This window comes from Lactuca sativa, chromosome 1 (assembly GCF_002870075.4).
Source record: "Lactuca sativa cultivar Salinas chromosome 1, Lsat_Salinas_v11, whole genome shotgun sequence".
In the NCBI taxonomy this organism is placed as follows: domain Eukaryota; kingdom Viridiplantae; phylum Streptophyta; class Magnoliopsida; order Asterales; family Asteraceae; genus Lactuca; species Lactuca sativa.
In genome coordinates, this window is record NC_056623.2 from 38,107,279 (window position 1) to 38,123,287 (window position 16,009).

The 16,009-nt window shown below is 35.2% G+C and overlaps 2 protein-coding genes across 2 annotated transcripts; one reads left to right on the forward strand and one right to left on the reverse strand.

The window, feature by feature from the left end:
- The first annotated feature begins 1,045 nt into the window (after nucleotides 1-1,045).
- On the forward strand, nucleotides 1,046-5,221 carry LOC111910780 (uncharacterized). The gene is made up of 12 exons (XM_023906602.3): nucleotides 1,046-1,264; nucleotides 1,418-1,552; nucleotides 2,032-2,155; nucleotides 2,278-2,417; nucleotides 2,533-2,677; nucleotides 2,881-3,056; nucleotides 3,143-3,386; nucleotides 3,664-3,750; nucleotides 3,859-4,004; nucleotides 4,143-4,250; nucleotides 4,356-4,444; nucleotides 4,539-5,221. The coding sequence occupies exons 1-12, from the start codon at nucleotides 1,196-1,198 to the stop codon at nucleotides 5,062-5,064; spliced, it is 1,989 nt and encodes a 662-aa protein (XP_023762370.1). The 5' UTR covers nucleotides 1,046-1,195; the 3' UTR covers nucleotides 5,065-5,221.
- Nucleotides 5,222-7,737: 2,516 nt separating this feature from the next.
- On the reverse strand, nucleotides 7,738-13,226 carry LOC111910489 (respiratory burst oxidase homolog protein C). Its single transcript, XM_023906329.3, has 12 exons — nucleotides 12,418-13,226; nucleotides 12,149-12,311; nucleotides 12,013-12,061; nucleotides 11,771-11,884; nucleotides 11,241-11,663; nucleotides 10,787-11,170; nucleotides 10,611-10,706; nucleotides 10,384-10,499; nucleotides 10,192-10,294; nucleotides 9,920-9,987; nucleotides 9,001-9,545; nucleotides 7,738-8,316 (listed from the first exon to the last, which is right to left on the reverse strand). The coding sequence occupies exons 1-12, from the start codon at nucleotides 13,037-13,039 to the stop codon at nucleotides 8,207-8,209; spliced, it is 2,793 nt and encodes a 930-aa protein (XP_023762097.1). The 5' UTR covers nucleotides 13,040-13,226; the 3' UTR covers nucleotides 7,738-8,206.
- Between the last annotated feature and the right edge of the window lie 2,783 nt (nucleotides 13,227-16,009).

The following is a 16,009-nucleotide window of genomic DNA, read 5'->3' on the forward strand; positions in this document are numbered from 1 at the left end:
TGAAAATAGGGAAAACAAATCTCTACACTTAAAAAAACCGTTTGAAATTGATTAGTTTCATGAATTTCGGAATTTCGCCCTTTTATATCTTAAACTAACATACTTATAAAATCAACCATGTATGTTATAAGTTTGTAGACATGATTATTTAAAGAGTTTGATTTATGAGAAAATGACAAAAATAGTCATTAACACTAATTACATTATAAAAATAGCCAAAAAAACTTAAGTTGCAAAAATAACCATGAATTTCACAGATGGAATAGTCTCATCTGCGAAATGGGCTTTCCATTTGCGAATGTACAAGCAGCTAAAGCACAACTGTGCTTTAGCTGCTTGTACATTCGCAGGTGGTTTATTTTTTTTCTATATATATATTGAAATTGTAGGGTAAAATCGCAGATGGAATAGCCCCATCTGCGATTTACTCTGATTCCATCTGCGAAATTGCGGTTATTTTTTAATTTTTTTTTAGTTTGACTATGAAATCAATTGGTTTGACTACGAAATAATGTTGCCGAACAAGAAGTTAAAGTTATGAATAGACGTGTGGTAGATAAAACTAAAAAGAAAAAAAATTCAAGTCAAAAAATGGAAAAAAAACATGTTTACGGGCATTATGTTGATGTTGGTGATGTACGTTTAGATATAACTGATCTACCAACCAATTGATTTCATAGTCAAACTAAAAAAAAATAAAAATAATAAAATTAAAAAAATTAAAAAATAACCGCAATTTCGCAGATGGAATCAGAGTAATCGCGGATGGGGCTATTCCATCTGCGATTTTACCCTACAATTTCAATATATATAGAGAAAAAAAATAAATAAACCACCTGCGAATGTACAAGCAGCTAAAGAACAGTTGTGCTTTAGCTGCTTGTACATTCGCAGATGGAAAGCCCATTTCGCAGATGAAACTATCCATCTGCGAAATTCATGGTTATTTTTGCAACTTCGGTTTTTTGACTATTTTTATAATGTAATTAGTGTAAATGATTATTTTTTGTCATTTTCTATTTATTGAAAATAACTCTTATACAATGATTATAAACTCGTATCGTATGCATTTTAAAGTATTTTACTTTCCGTGACGGAAGTTCATTATAGAGGCGGAAGAAGATAAAGGGAGAAAATTGCGCCAAACTTCAAACCTGAAAGTATGCAGACTTGTCACTGAATGTGAGAGAGAATAATGGTGATGCTGTGCTTCGTACTGGATTTGCGGACGTTATCGCCTCCGTTACTTCGCGATCTAAAGCAGGCATGGATCAATTAATTTATAAATATTTATATCGATTAATGAATCTTCTCCGAACATCGAATTCGATCTATAGAACTACATTTGTTTAAGAAGAATTCGTAAATCGTCTTGATATATGTTACTAAATCATTTAAGAAACTCGTTGTTTGCCAGTCATTACTGCAGCTAGCGAATTTCTACGCAATTTCAAGTACTGGAGGTCACAGATCGATCTCAAAGTCGAAATCACTACTTGATAAGATCGGGCTTTGCTATGTCTTCAAAAATCGAGTGTCCTGTTCCACGGAGGTATGTGATTATTCGTACTTCAACTTATCGGTCCAAAAGAATTGTAGGCCGTTTATGTTCTGCTATTGATAAGATAGCTTTGTTTAACTTCATCAAGTGAAAAATTAACATGAGTGTGATGAAAATGCGAATAATGTTCAAACTGATGCAGTTAAGGTTTTAGAATTTAAAATGCTAGGTACTACTTGTTATAGTATTTAATCTGAACATATGAACTGAATCAATAGGAGCTATTAACTTAAATCGTTCAAAAGTATTTAAAATGTATGCAAAGAGGATGGGCTTCATCTGTTTCGAAATAAGAGACACGCTTTGACATTTTTTGTTTAGCAGGCAGGTCATACTTGTTTTCATATTGATCAGACAACAACTTAATGTCAGTATTTAATTATTCTTGTGACTTGTACTGCAATCTGCAATCTGAATTCTTCTTACGCCTGTTCTTTGTTATTTCTATTATGTTCTTTGGCTCATAGCAGATGAAGGTAGCATACAGGCCAAGTGGAAATTTCAGTCTCCGTGATTTTCATCATGCTGTTAACAACTTGCCTCATGATGCCTTCTTGCCAGAACTCAACAATTGTATAGCTGTCTCATGTTGTGGTAATGGAATTTTTGTGTTATTGAATGCAGATAACTTTCTAGGATATTCATTCTGTATCCATTGTGTTGCTTTATAGCTTCTTTACCTCTTTTGTAAATTTATTCGTCTTCTTTACCATTAGATGTCCACCTTGCAAGTGTCCTCAGTGACAAAGTTCTATACTCATGGGGAGGTGACAACGAAGATGTCGGAAGAAAAGTGATTGTTATTAGTTCATGTCTACTTGAAAATTTAGACTCTGTGATAAAGAAGACTCTAATGGTGAAGAATTTCAACAACCTCTTCTTTCTCGCATTTCACTTGCTACTGGCTTTCCAATATAATCAGTTTTGACTTCTTAGTTCTAAATGCTGATTGTTGCATCACTTCCTTATAGGAAGCAGCAGACAAATGTATATCAGTGGACTTTATATTGTTGGAGAAAGTGTCAAGCGGTGTTGGTGCTCTTTCAGAAAGCATAAACAACTTCATCAAGAATATATGTGATCTTGAGAATTGTTCATTCCATAATCATCTTCCAGGTACTTTTCTTCTAGTGTACATAATATCATCCAAGAATGTAACAGGAACACTTCCTTTGAAATGATAATAGACACTATAAGTATGTGGCTGTGTTACATTACACCATTAGCCATATTAAATGTTCATATATGTAAAAATGAGGTAAAGAGTATCAAATGAAAGGGAATTGTGTAGCAAGTGCTTTTACAGAACACTTTTGCAGATGCAAAGGTTTTGTGCTCTCTGGTGAAACAATGGCTACAGGATTTAAGGGATGAAACAGAACAACTCCAAGCCCGTCTCAAATTCAAAAGAAACATTCTAGGCTCTTTAAACCAAATATGCTGCAATCTCTTTCCATCTTTCACTCACATCATTGATGACTTTGAACCCTGCCAAGTATTATATCTTTATATAATCTTTTATATTCTTTTCTTCTATATACAAATCAACTTTACTCTAAATAACAAAATACCACATATCAGTCATGCAGGTGTCATGGCTATCCATTGGATGATGAACATAGAAACAAAATGGTGAAGTCCACTTGTTGTCCAGTCACTGGCAATGAGCTTGACACACTTGATTCAACTGTAAACTCTCTCAAGGTTGGTGAGCAAACAGTCCTGTTCATGCCCTCCTTTCATTACTACACAAAGTTGCAGCATATCACCACACCAATTGACTTCAATATCATTGATAGAACCAACTTAAAGTCTTTAAGCGAAGGTACTTTCATTTATCCTTCAATGTCATATCAACTTTTGATCATTTAGGCATCCTACTTTCAATTATGACAATGTACTTTCATTTAAATTCCATTCAAGTAGTTTAGACTTTACATCATGTTTCTTAACTATTACCATCACATTGGTTGCCAAAGATTATACATAGTTCACTTGTCTTACTTTCACTTAAGCCAATCTACTTTCAGTAATAGCAACATTCTTTCCTTTCATGAAAGTCTTTATATAAAAATGTTCCACTTGTTGGTGTTTTATCACAGGGTTGATTGTAGGGACTCCCTTTGTTGTTGTTCCATCTTCTTCCAATGAACTGGATGATATTGACCAGACAGAGTTAAACAACCAAGGTCATTGAATGTCTGCCTTTTCTGGTTCATGTTTTTGAAATTCTTATACGAATCTTCTAAATGGTAATAAAATTTCTGAAAATTTTATCTTTGGATATGATTTTGCAGTATTCCAAGGACTTTGCAGTGCCCTACATTTTCTAGATCAGGGATTGGTTTGCTCATCCAGATGTAACACAGATACAATGAGAGAAACACCATTCAAGTGTTATTACATACTTCTGCCTTCAGATAATGGAGTGATGCTGCTCAGGGTGGGTCCCGCTTCCTTCTACTAACTGTAGTCTACACGAAATGGGAATTTTAACCAATGGTCTCAAATATCACCAATCTAAATGATCAATAAGCTGTCTCTTTCTTAATGGTTTCTCTTATTTTTTGTGACTCTACAGAGGCTCGCAGGATCAGAAGAAGTGACACCTATCCCTGATGTTAGCCAATCATTCGACTCTACAGAAGCTAAGGATATCAAAGATTCCATAAAAGCCTCTTTGCTTGAGGTTAGATCTTTCTTTGATTATTAGCTCATACAGTACCAATCTGTCTCAAAATTAGTTGGATTTTTTTATTCTTTTGACATTTTTATATTCTATTATTTTGCTCAGATTGAAGTACGCGACTACAATCCCATCCTACACGAAAGGGGATTTCATCAAAAACTAAACATGCTTGTGAAAGAAAGCTTGCATTTTGGGTAAATAACTAGATATCTTCTCCTTTTAGCATCAAGTTTTGCTTGGATTTCATCAAGTCCATGACTCATGACACCTGGCTATATATATATCCAGGTCATTGCCTACCAAATCAGAAGAGTCACCTCATGAACTTAAATCAACTCAAGGAGAATCTTTATCTGAGCCTGGATCTTCAAAGCAATCAAAGGGTATGATAGCCTTTGAAGAGAAAAAAGAAATGGAAATCTCACAGATGGATTTGAAATCCGGACAAGATAAAATCACAGCACGTATAACAGAAGAGTGGGAGCAACTAATTGTCAATGAAATTCCTAATATCAATTCTTCCACTTGTGTTTCCAAACCAAAGTTGGATCAGTTGGCTTCTACACCAATTGAGAGTAATAAGCCACTGGATGAAAAAACTTCAAGGATACTAGAAAGACTAGAAATACCAAGAAAGCTAAAAGCTAAAGTTTCTTCACCAATCATCACCTCAAGTAGTTCCCCAAGTGATGCATGCATGTTGACAAAGAAGCCTCTTATCCCATTTGGTCCAACTCAAACTTCAGATATGGGAACAAATTTAAGCCAGCCAATGAGACCCAACTTCCAAAGGGTCAGAAGGAAATACAGATAAATCTACATTGCTCTTCTTTTCAAGTAAGTGTTCTTAATTCCCTAATAAATCTTAAAAATAGTCCATGCTTTACATTTTGTGAACCTGAATTTAAATGAATAGAAACTGCAAAACTAAATCAATATCTCTGTCATGTTAGTCGTTGGAAGTATTTGAATTCGGTGATTGTTTTGAAAACCAGTCTAGTTTTTAAATGCTATATTAAAAGTACTTAAAGAGTTTAGAGTTTAAGTTTTAAACTAGTCTGGTGTTGGATTACTCAACTGAAAGTGGTCAAGAGTCAAGAATTTAATTTTACTGTTGATACCTATGAGAACATTAACCTTAAAGTATCTTGGGTGGTTATTCAGGCGTGAGCCGATTATAAGAATGATTAGTTAGTATATTAATTTTAGTTTTCTTGTGATAAATATTAAGACAATAGAATCTTAAAAGATAGAAGAAAACAGTAACCATTTAAGTGTAGGAGTTGAATAAGTAGGGGTTTGGACTGTAGAAAAAATGAGCCACAACAATAAAAGAATGATCACTAATTTCCAGTCAAAATCCTGCATCTTCTGCAAGAGAGGACTTATTGCTAGAGTATGTCACCTTGGTCTTGTTATTCCACATGGATGTCTAAAGTGGAGTACACCTTTTTACTCTTTGTCCCGCTTAAAAAAGAAGAAAACAGGAAAAACATTCCAAGATTATATATTTTAGAAATTATGAATTAACTGAATTACAGTGGTGTTATGTTGAATGTTGAAAGATGGCTGAAGTGACAAAGGAACGAAAGCAAACAATACAATAGTGTGTATGGTTTCACAAGAGATAATTTTATTCATTTCCAAGATAATCTCAAAAGATTAAATAGAACCCTCTATATACAGTGAATTTAAATTTGTCGGGTATTGCCCAAATTTTAAAATACAACAGACAAAAATATGCCCAAATTAAATGGCTAATCAATATGGTCATTTAAGGAAAGGGTGAGTTGCAAAAAAACAGACACCAAGTTTTACACAAAATTTTGATTTTGACGTGTTTTCTTTTCAATTAAGTCATTAAGTTTACAATTTTATTGCAAAGTTAACCAAACAACCGGTTTGCTTTATGTGTTTCATGTTTCTTACTTGCTGACTAGGCAAAAAGTTTGTGTGGCTTCCACATATGATCCTAGTTGGCAAAAATTTGGGTTAAACTGAATCCTTATGTATATCTGTACTCACTTTCCCTTATTTCTTTTTCTTTTCTTCTTTCAGAGCATCACGATTTCGTGTGATGGCTTTCCAAGGTTGCTCAAGTGGTTCATCATCCAGAGTGGTGTAAGCAAGACAAGGAAGGTTGTCCACTGTAACATATCCTAAAGGAAACCTTCCTTGTCTTGCTTAAACCACATGTGATGATAAACTATTTAAGTGGTCTTGAGAAGCCTTTGCACAAAATCGTGATGCTCTGAGAAAAAAAGTTAAAGAAGAAATAAGGAAAAGTGAATACAGATCTACGTAAGGATTCAGTTTAAGCCAAATTTTGGCCAACTAGGATCATATGTGGAAGCTACATAAACTTTTTGTCTAGTCAACAAGTGAGAAACATGAATCACGTAAAAGAAACTGGTTGATTAGTTAAATTTGTAACAAAATTGTAAACTTAATGACTTAATTGAGGAAAAAAAACAGTGTCAAAATTGAAATTCTATGTAAACTTAATGTCTTTTATGTCATTTGTCTTTAAAGAAATCATGGAAACCATGTGATTTTACAATTAAAACTGAAAATAAGCTAAAATTACGGGAACTTCAAAATTGGAGGTCAAAAAAAAAAAAAAAAACATTGGGATTGACGGGTGGGCAAACCACCTTCAACTATTGGTCAAGAGCTCTGGCTCGCTGAGAGCTTTCCGTCCATATAAAGGAGAACATAAAACTCAAATGTGTACATGTAACCTTCCCTTACCCAACCTCCATATGGGAATTGTGTATAGTAGTAGTAATGTTTTTTTTTCTTTTTTTGAATGTCAAGTGGTGGTCTTAGACGAAATGGTTGAACTTTTCGAGTCAAAAATAAGCAAATGAATTAGATCAATCCTTACTTGCAGAAATTTTAAAAGGGTAGCTACTTTCTTGTTTGGTGGAAAATGGCTAATGCTTGTTACCTAACGCATTATCTTAGCACTTACCTGTTCATTTCTCTTTAGGGGTTGTATTCCACACAAGATTATGACCTTCAAAGATATTATCACCTACGAATGTGAGGTACAAGATTAACAGATTCTTTTGAGGATTTAAATTACTTTGATATATAATCATTAACAACAATATACTTTTTAACCAATCTCTTGCGTCATTTTTATAATTTTACAAACCCTTTTTATCTAACCAATCTGGCTTATTAAGATTTTTAAAATCACAATAATTCGCTCCCCTCAGAAGTCAAAAAGGATATTTCCACTGGGCTCTCCTGATGATTTGCTGCCATGTGCATGACTTATTAGCCTTAAAAAAATTGATTTACTTTGCACGTCTATTTTTTTAACTTATGTGGGGTCCATTTCAAAATTATACATGCTATTTTGTTCCGCTTAATATCAACGATGTACATTGTAAACTACAATGAACATCTAAAGAGCCGTGTCACATATATATGTGACTAATCTAATGGAAACAAAAAAAAGTCTCCAACAACCAACAAATTCTGAAAATGGAAAGAAATATATACATCTTAGCTGGTATCTATTTTTATTCCCTGTCACGCACAACCTATATTACATCATAAACATTTCTTAACAACAAAAAATAAAATTAAAGAAACAAAATTTAATTTATGACGACAAGCCAACCACCATGATGAAATGATGACACGCCATTTCTATAGAATCTTTCTTCTTTAATCCTCCCAAGAGCTTGATGGTGATTTTTTTTCCATTTATAAAAAATTTCCTCCCACTACTACCTTTGCTGGCAGCCACAACAATCATGGGTGGTGGTGTCGCTATACTCCTTGCATTATCCTTTTACAGCTCTTATATTAAATTAAAAAAATATTAAAAAGAAAAAAAATACATTATCTTAAACTATATATCGGCGTTGATCTTTAGTTCCCTGTACAGATAAGAGATGATTCTAGAAGGTGGTTTTGATAGCCAAAAAAAGAAAATTTTCTTAGAAATTCTCTTTGTGAAAGTCAAATTTGGTTGACGTCTTGTGTGAGAAATCTAAAGCTAATTGTTTCAGCTCTTTTGTTGGTGCCGGTGCTCCACAATAGAATACCCCTGCGGATTTAATGAGACAAACGTTTAAAAAAAAATCTCACTTGACATGATCCCATCACAACAACTTGTTGTTCAATCATATATGATATTATAAACTATATAATCTATTCTTACAACATTCTATAGTGGAATATAGAATTACAACAAGTGAAAGCAAGTCTATAATATGATAATATCAATATTATTATTATTATTAATTTATTATTACTACTACACGGTTTAAACACCCTGTTTTTTCACCATTTTGTATTCCTACTTTTTTTGGCACGATGCACCTTTCTTTGTCAATTGCGTTAATAAGATTTGTTTATTAGCACTAAACGTTAATCAATCTCCATTAGCATTAAACTAACCCCCAGCCACTTTAAAGGTTGTATTTTAGCTTTTTTATGGTCCCGCGGTATCATTTTCTTTAGTCCTATTAGGATATAGACTATAGTATGAAAAAGACTTTGGTCCAAAAAATATAACGCGTTTTTTAGGTTTCATTTGGTGCAAATTATTCAAAGGCCACCTTTAGTGAGTATTGACAAAGATAGCCACAGAGTTTATATTTAGCACTCATTACAGAAAATAGTCTCTAGTTTGAATTTATTTTCCTTATTTGACAAAAAGGCATAAAAGATATGATGTTAACTTAAAGAGAACAATGAAATTGAATTAACAGAGGGATAGAGAACTGACCTATTCTGGAACCCGTGTGATTAAGAGCGATGCGTTTATACACGTTGCGCCAATTGGGTTTAGCAAAATGAGACTTAACACGAGTCCCTGAGACAACATCGACACCATTTTTGGCATGATTAAGTGACTGAAGCATAGTGATTAGAGCAGACCTCGCATCACCTTCCTCATAAACACTTGTGCAATAATTATGCATCTCAATGACACCATTTTTGTCCATTTCAGCAGCCTCATTCATAACACCTTTAAACCAATCAAACGAACCCTGTTCCCTAGTCACCCAATAAAAGTATGCTCTCGTTGTTTTGAAGTTATTCGCACTTGTTGGCCCTGATTTATTCTTTTGTAGTTTGCCAGTGTCACTGCTACCTCTTTCCAAGGCACTCTCTTCCTCTTCTTTGGCTTTCATGTTATTCACAATATCTTTCACAATACTGATCATAGGGGTTGCTCCTATTCCTAACCCCACTAGTAACACCACGTCGTATTTTTTGTAGTCTTGTGCTGGTGCTCCATATGGACCGTCGATTAAAACTCTTGGGAAACTGTTAAAAAAGGTTAAAAAAAAAGTTTAGGTGAAAATTGAAATTCCATCAAATGATACATGAGAAATGTTGGAAAATATTTGCTATATTAGTCAAGGCAGAATCTTTTTTGGTTGAAAAAGATCACATGTTTGAACCACATTGAAAAAGTCCAAAATTCAAGCCAACTTTTTTTGTAATCTGTTAGATGTCCTTGTTTGCATGATCTACTCGAGGCTTTAGGTGCAAAAGAAAGGTGGTATGTTTTCATAGTAAACGGTAAGAACTAGAATGTCTATTTTGTTCTCATCTTTGGAAACTTTAAGATATTATATGGTTCGGTTTTAATATATAAATATATAAATGAAAATCTAGAAACAGTTGAACTTGCTTACTTTGGATTTTCTCCTTGGCAATCAGCTCTTAAGAGCCCACTTTTTCCATTACGTGGAGGTTGACATACCTACCAAAGACCAAAAAAAACTGTTAGGTGATAATAAAGCAACTCACATGCCATAAAGGACCCTAAATTACCAACACTAGATAGGTAAAATGGTCATTTACATAGAATCAGACATTTTAATTATTCGGAAAAAAAAAAACTTTTTATTAATAGGAAAAAAAGTAACTCTTAATGGACTTAATAATGTAGACATGACAAGTTTACCTCTGAAAATACTACTTTAAGTTGCCTAGTCCAATCACCGAGAGTTCGTATATGCACGCTGAGGTAGTCATCACCAGGGGCAGATGTGATGGAAAACGGGTGCCTGTGGACATCATGTATATATTAATCATTAACTTCCCTTCCCTTTATATATCACTTATTAGTGTGAATCTGAATTAGGCTCTTACTCACCATTCAAATGGGGAAACGGCAGCACAGTTGACAAACATGTATTGCCCACTCTTGTATTTAAAGCCTTGTGGCTTCGACATATGAATTGCCAACACATTTCCAGGATAAACCGCCACCTTTAATTAACACCAAAAATATCGTTACATATATATACTATCTTTAGATAAATTAAAAAGAAAAAAATACTAGTAATAAAGTTAATCCCATGAATTAATGTAAAATTATACCTTAAGTATCTTGACCGGCTTCACACTAGACCGAAACGCCCTTATTAATCTCTCACACGCATATAGGAAGATTGGCACAGCCAAGTACATCCATGTCTGCATCCATTATCATGATTTAGTTGAATAAGAAAATTGGAATTACCAATTTCAAAAATCAATCTAACATTAAAACTAACCGTCTTCTTGGATGTTTTCTTGGTGAGATAAAGTTTGAACCCGTGAACTATTAGTAACGTGTAGACAATAACAAACAAATGATGGGAGTACCAAAATGCATTAAACCCCGTGAGTTTCTTCAAAAACGATGGTAGATTAAGCTTTCCCCGTCTAAGCCATGGTGTTGCTAATGTAAAAGCTATTGCCATCAAAACCACCATTATAATTCCTGTATACCCTTCTGGTTCCTTCACAAAATGCCAATAGTTCTTGGCTTGCTTCCCGAAAAACTGTTCCATCGGTTTATACTCTTCCTCTGTCGCGTGAATTAGCCTCGGGAAATCACACGCTAAATGAGAAATCGCATGCAACCCAACTCCAATCGAAATCGCCACCCCAATCACCTACAACAATATATATTTTAGTCATTACAAAAAATATATACATAAAAAGTTTATTAATTATGAGACTCACTTTGTGAAAATTGAGATTATCGTCGAAAGGAACGACAACACCCAATTTGGTCTTGTTCCTAAGCCAGGTGATGGTGTTTCGACAAACGGGTAACAAAATAAGCGCCATGTTTAATTTAAGTGTCTCAGCTGCTCCTTTAGCAATACAGACACAAGGACCGAGCACTTTATAGACTGCTCGGTCCTTGTACTGGATGTACTTCCATGTAAACAAAGCAACCATCACCGCTGTCCAAAGTACAATCACCCAACATCTCTGCCAATTATCCATTAGAAAGTACCTAAAATCTTCGTACCATCTTCTTATCGGATTACCACTGTGAGTCGTTTTCAGCTTTTGGCTCAACATTTGGCTCAGGTTTCGGCTTTCTCCTCTCACGTTATGTTGTGGTGCTTGCAACAATAACATCTCCAAATTCTCAATCTGTTTAAATTAATTAATTATTTTTTATTAATTGCATAACACTTTCCCACCAAACTCTACTTAACTTAATGTAGTTACGTTATAATCATATTAATCTTAATTCTTACCATGATGTAACCGAGGTTATCCGGGTCTAACTCTTCCATGATCAAAGCGGCGTATTCGTCTGCTTGTTTTTGAATATTCGATAACTTGTTTGCTGAAGCACTAAGGCTAATAATCTGCATCACATGGGTATCCGTTATCAATAATGAATAATCATTCTACCAAAATATTCTAATCTACCACTAGCCACCTTTTAAAATAATAATAATTTACGTATTGATATTCCAAAATCGATATACTATACCTCCCTGACTTCGTCTTCAGTGATCCTGCCATCTGCATCTTTATCAACCCTGCATTTAATTACATTTCTAAATAAGAATTCCACCCAGCTGAAATATATGAAGAAATAAATGATAAATGATAAATCCGATCCTCACATGTCAAAGAAAGTCTGTAGCCTTGAATCAAAACTCTGATCAGAAATCTGGTCCCAAAAATCCTTCAATTGTTCTTTGTTAATCGCGTCACCCGTTATGTTTCTCCTTCGAACTAATGCATCGAAAAGCTCCCCGGCGAACTCTTTCGAATCTTGGTTCATCCCTGGAATATTAAATTAAATAGACACAGAATTAATTAATTATTTAAAATATATATGAAGAACATCCGAACATGCAGTGACTTTTGGATTTATTAATTGATTAATTACCAATGCATTCCCAGAAAAGCGAGCGTGGAAGAAGACCATTGGTGGGTTTGGTGAGATCGTCAAACCGCTTCTCCAAGGCGATCCACGCCGCACCTCCGTCGTTCTTGCTGATAAACTTAAGTCCCTTGAGAGCATAAGTTGCAGCGGATTTAGTTCTCTCTAAACGACTGGCGGGTTGCCGTTTCGAGAATGAAGTCAACCGTTTTAACTCTTCAGACACCTGCCGGATCCTCGACGACGCATTTCGAACCACCGACGAACCAAAAGACGACCTCTTTTCCAATCCTTTAGCTAACAAAGTCAGCTCAGGATCCTCCACGTCAGCTCCATCGGCTGTCTTCAGGCTGTGTAACGCCACCGAGTCGTCACGGACGTCCAAAGTGATTTCCACGTAGTCGTCATTGCTCGACTTCACGCTGCCGCTGCTACTCCCCGGAGCACCGTCGGGAATATTAAACCTAGGGCTTTTCCGGTGACCTCTTTTGTTCAACGGCCCACTTAACGGACCGCTGAATGCCTTCCTGTCAACAGCTACAACCTCCGTGTCGGAGTGGTAATGGTCATGGCGGTTATAATTTTCCGGCAACCCAGTTCTTCCGTCATCCGTACCCATCTTTTGCATTTGCTTCCGAAACTATAACCAAATTGAAAATCTGAAGAGCGTGGATAGAATATATGTTTAGTTAACAAGAGGAAAAATGTGAAGAATAATGGCCTGGTGGGGTTGTTTTGTATATAGGGTTGTTTTTGAGGTTACGAGGGAGGAGAGGCCTCCCACTTATATGCTGAAATTAAAGCGTGTGCGAGTGATAGAGAGAGGAACGAAAGAAGTCAATGAAAAGCTAAATGGGTTGTCTGACCAACTGCTCATTTGAGCACCTTCCTTTTATTTGTTTATTTTAAATTTTAAATTTAAATTGGTTCTAAATTTCTATAAAAGGCTAAAACCAGGGACCATATTCTACATACAGAACCAGCGGTTCAAGGCTTGAAACTTGAAACCGCCTTCACTAATTCCGTTTTTCCTTTTCGAAATTAATTGCTAACTTCATTTATTATTTTATCAACAGACAACATATTGTGATTATTTAATTTTAACAAAATTACAGAAATGATCCTACGTAGTCTACAAAGAAATCATAGATTAAGTCTATATGTTTTCTATTTTTTGTGTGGTTGTCATGTAAAACATTTATATTCACATATGTATTCTACAAAATTATTTTTTTGTATTTACTTTTATTTTATATCCATATACTATATTAATTTTCATGGTCTTATCTATTGTACAGTTAACGTTCTTTGTATATTGACCAAAGTTGTTTTTATTTTCTTTGTATATTGGTCACAGTTGTTTTTATTTTCTCATTCTAAGTCCCGTTTTCCCGTCTACAATTGCCACACTATTTTCCTCTCTTCCGTCTACCGACTATTATTACTGTTTACAGTTTCTTCTCTCATCCTTGTCTGATCGTTATTCTCTGTTGGGTCGGTGCCATCTTATTAATCGGTTGATGAGAGGGAGTGATTTGGGTTTTGGTTCCGCAGAGGGATTTCTGTTCTGCTTCAACATCCGTTCTTCTTGTGCTTAGGCTTTGACGATTAATCATAGAAGGTTGGAATCGTGTTATTTTTATACGTACGTTGTTGTTTGTAAATAATGAGAGGTTTTGATTTCAAGATTGATTTGGGTTTAGGTTTTGGGATTGATTGAGGTTTTGTTTGCGCATCGGGATTTCTACTCTGCTTCAACATCTGTTCTTCTCCTGCTTATATTTTGGCGATTTCTGATCAAATGTGGGTATCGTATTCTTTATTATATTGTTGTTGAATTTTTGGGTCAATGTTTTCCACGTAAACGAAGGAAAGGTTTTGCTTTTGTTCCTTCTGTTTCAAGACGCTCACGTAGAAATTTGGTTGTAGTGCATGTTCCTGTATTGCCTGTGTATTACGACTGTGGCAATTGTTCTTGTATTTACGAATTATGTGGTGCCATGCTTTGGTATAATGAGAGGGTTCTGTATCTGTCACGGGCTGATAATCTGTGGTACACAATGTGACAACCCAAAAATTTTCGTTAGTTTTAATGTCGAAATTAAATACGTCAAAAATTAGCCAAATTATCCCAAAAATATTTTTGACCGGATTTAAACTCGTTGGAATATTTTAAATAATATTCGTTAAGCGAACCAAAATTTAGGTGGTATAATTTTAAAAATTTGCCGTGTTTAACGGTAGTTGTGAAAAAAAAAACCCCGTTCGCGGTTGGTGTCAGGTGAACCCCAACCGGGCCATAAACTCCACCATATATAAGGGTTGAGTGGGTTTCATTCCCACCTTTTTCCCCACCTTAGACTCTCTCTCTACTTTCTCTCTCTACAAAACGGGTTTTGGTCAAAAATCGCCATTTCGAGCTTTAAATCGGTAAGTTAACCTTCCTAGCTTGTTGTTTATCTTATCTAGCTTGCAAATTCATGTTTAAATTACCCAAAACCCTCAAGAACATGAGTTTACAGTCCAAGAACACCTTCATGGACCGTAAACACTCATAAATGGGGTTTAATGCTCAAAAACCCTTCCAAACCACTTATGGAGCTTAGTTATGACTTAGAGGCTTACATGAAAGGACTTAAAACATCAAAATCTTAGCAAATGGGGAGTAAACAGGAGTTTATGGTCTAAGAACATTCTTAGACCGTAAACCCATCTTCATGGACCATAATCACTTATTTAAGTGTTAAACTACCCCTCAAACACCTCCAAAAGCTTCCATGAGTGCCTAGAGCCTTGTAATCCATCGTTTGATGCACTAAAAACATGATTCATGGGCTAAAATGAGTTTACTGCCATAAAATCATGTGTTTAAGGTAGTAAACTCCCCAAGAACATCTTCTTAGACCGTAAACTCCTTAAGGAGTGGTCATGGACCGTAAACTCCCTAAAATGGTCCATTTGGAGCCTAAACCACTTCCTATGCCCTAGAATTGATCCTAGCCTAATTCCACGAGTGAGATAAGACCTTAAAGCATCCAAGGACACACCACCCATGAGTTTACGGCCGTAAACTCATGGGGACATGGTCTTAGGGCCGTAAACTCTATAAAGAGTTTACTCTTGAAGAGTAAACTCCCTAACTAGGCCATACACTCCCTTAGATGTTACCCAGGACACTCCTAGCACTTGACCAAAGTGTTTTCCGCTCATTAGGATGCATATACGTGTTTAATTAGTATTATAATTACTGATTGTATGTAAACATATGTCATCATATGTTAATAGGTCACTAAGTGTGTTCAAGTCTTTACTTGACACCGAGTACCCAACCGGCACCTCCACCCGATCCACTTACAACAGGTGAGTTCATACCCCTGAATTAACCTTTTAAATGTTTTTACATGCTTTTATGGGAGGGGAATACAAGTTAAAACATGCTAGTTATCATATCAATCATATGTGATTAATAACCCGCATGCACAAGGATTTATCACACTTTCAGTTGTTTTACCAAGTATGATACTATAAATGGTTTTCCAAAACGTCTTTACTTGTTCAAATCTTTTCTCAAATTGTCTCTCGCGCTGTATGTTTTACT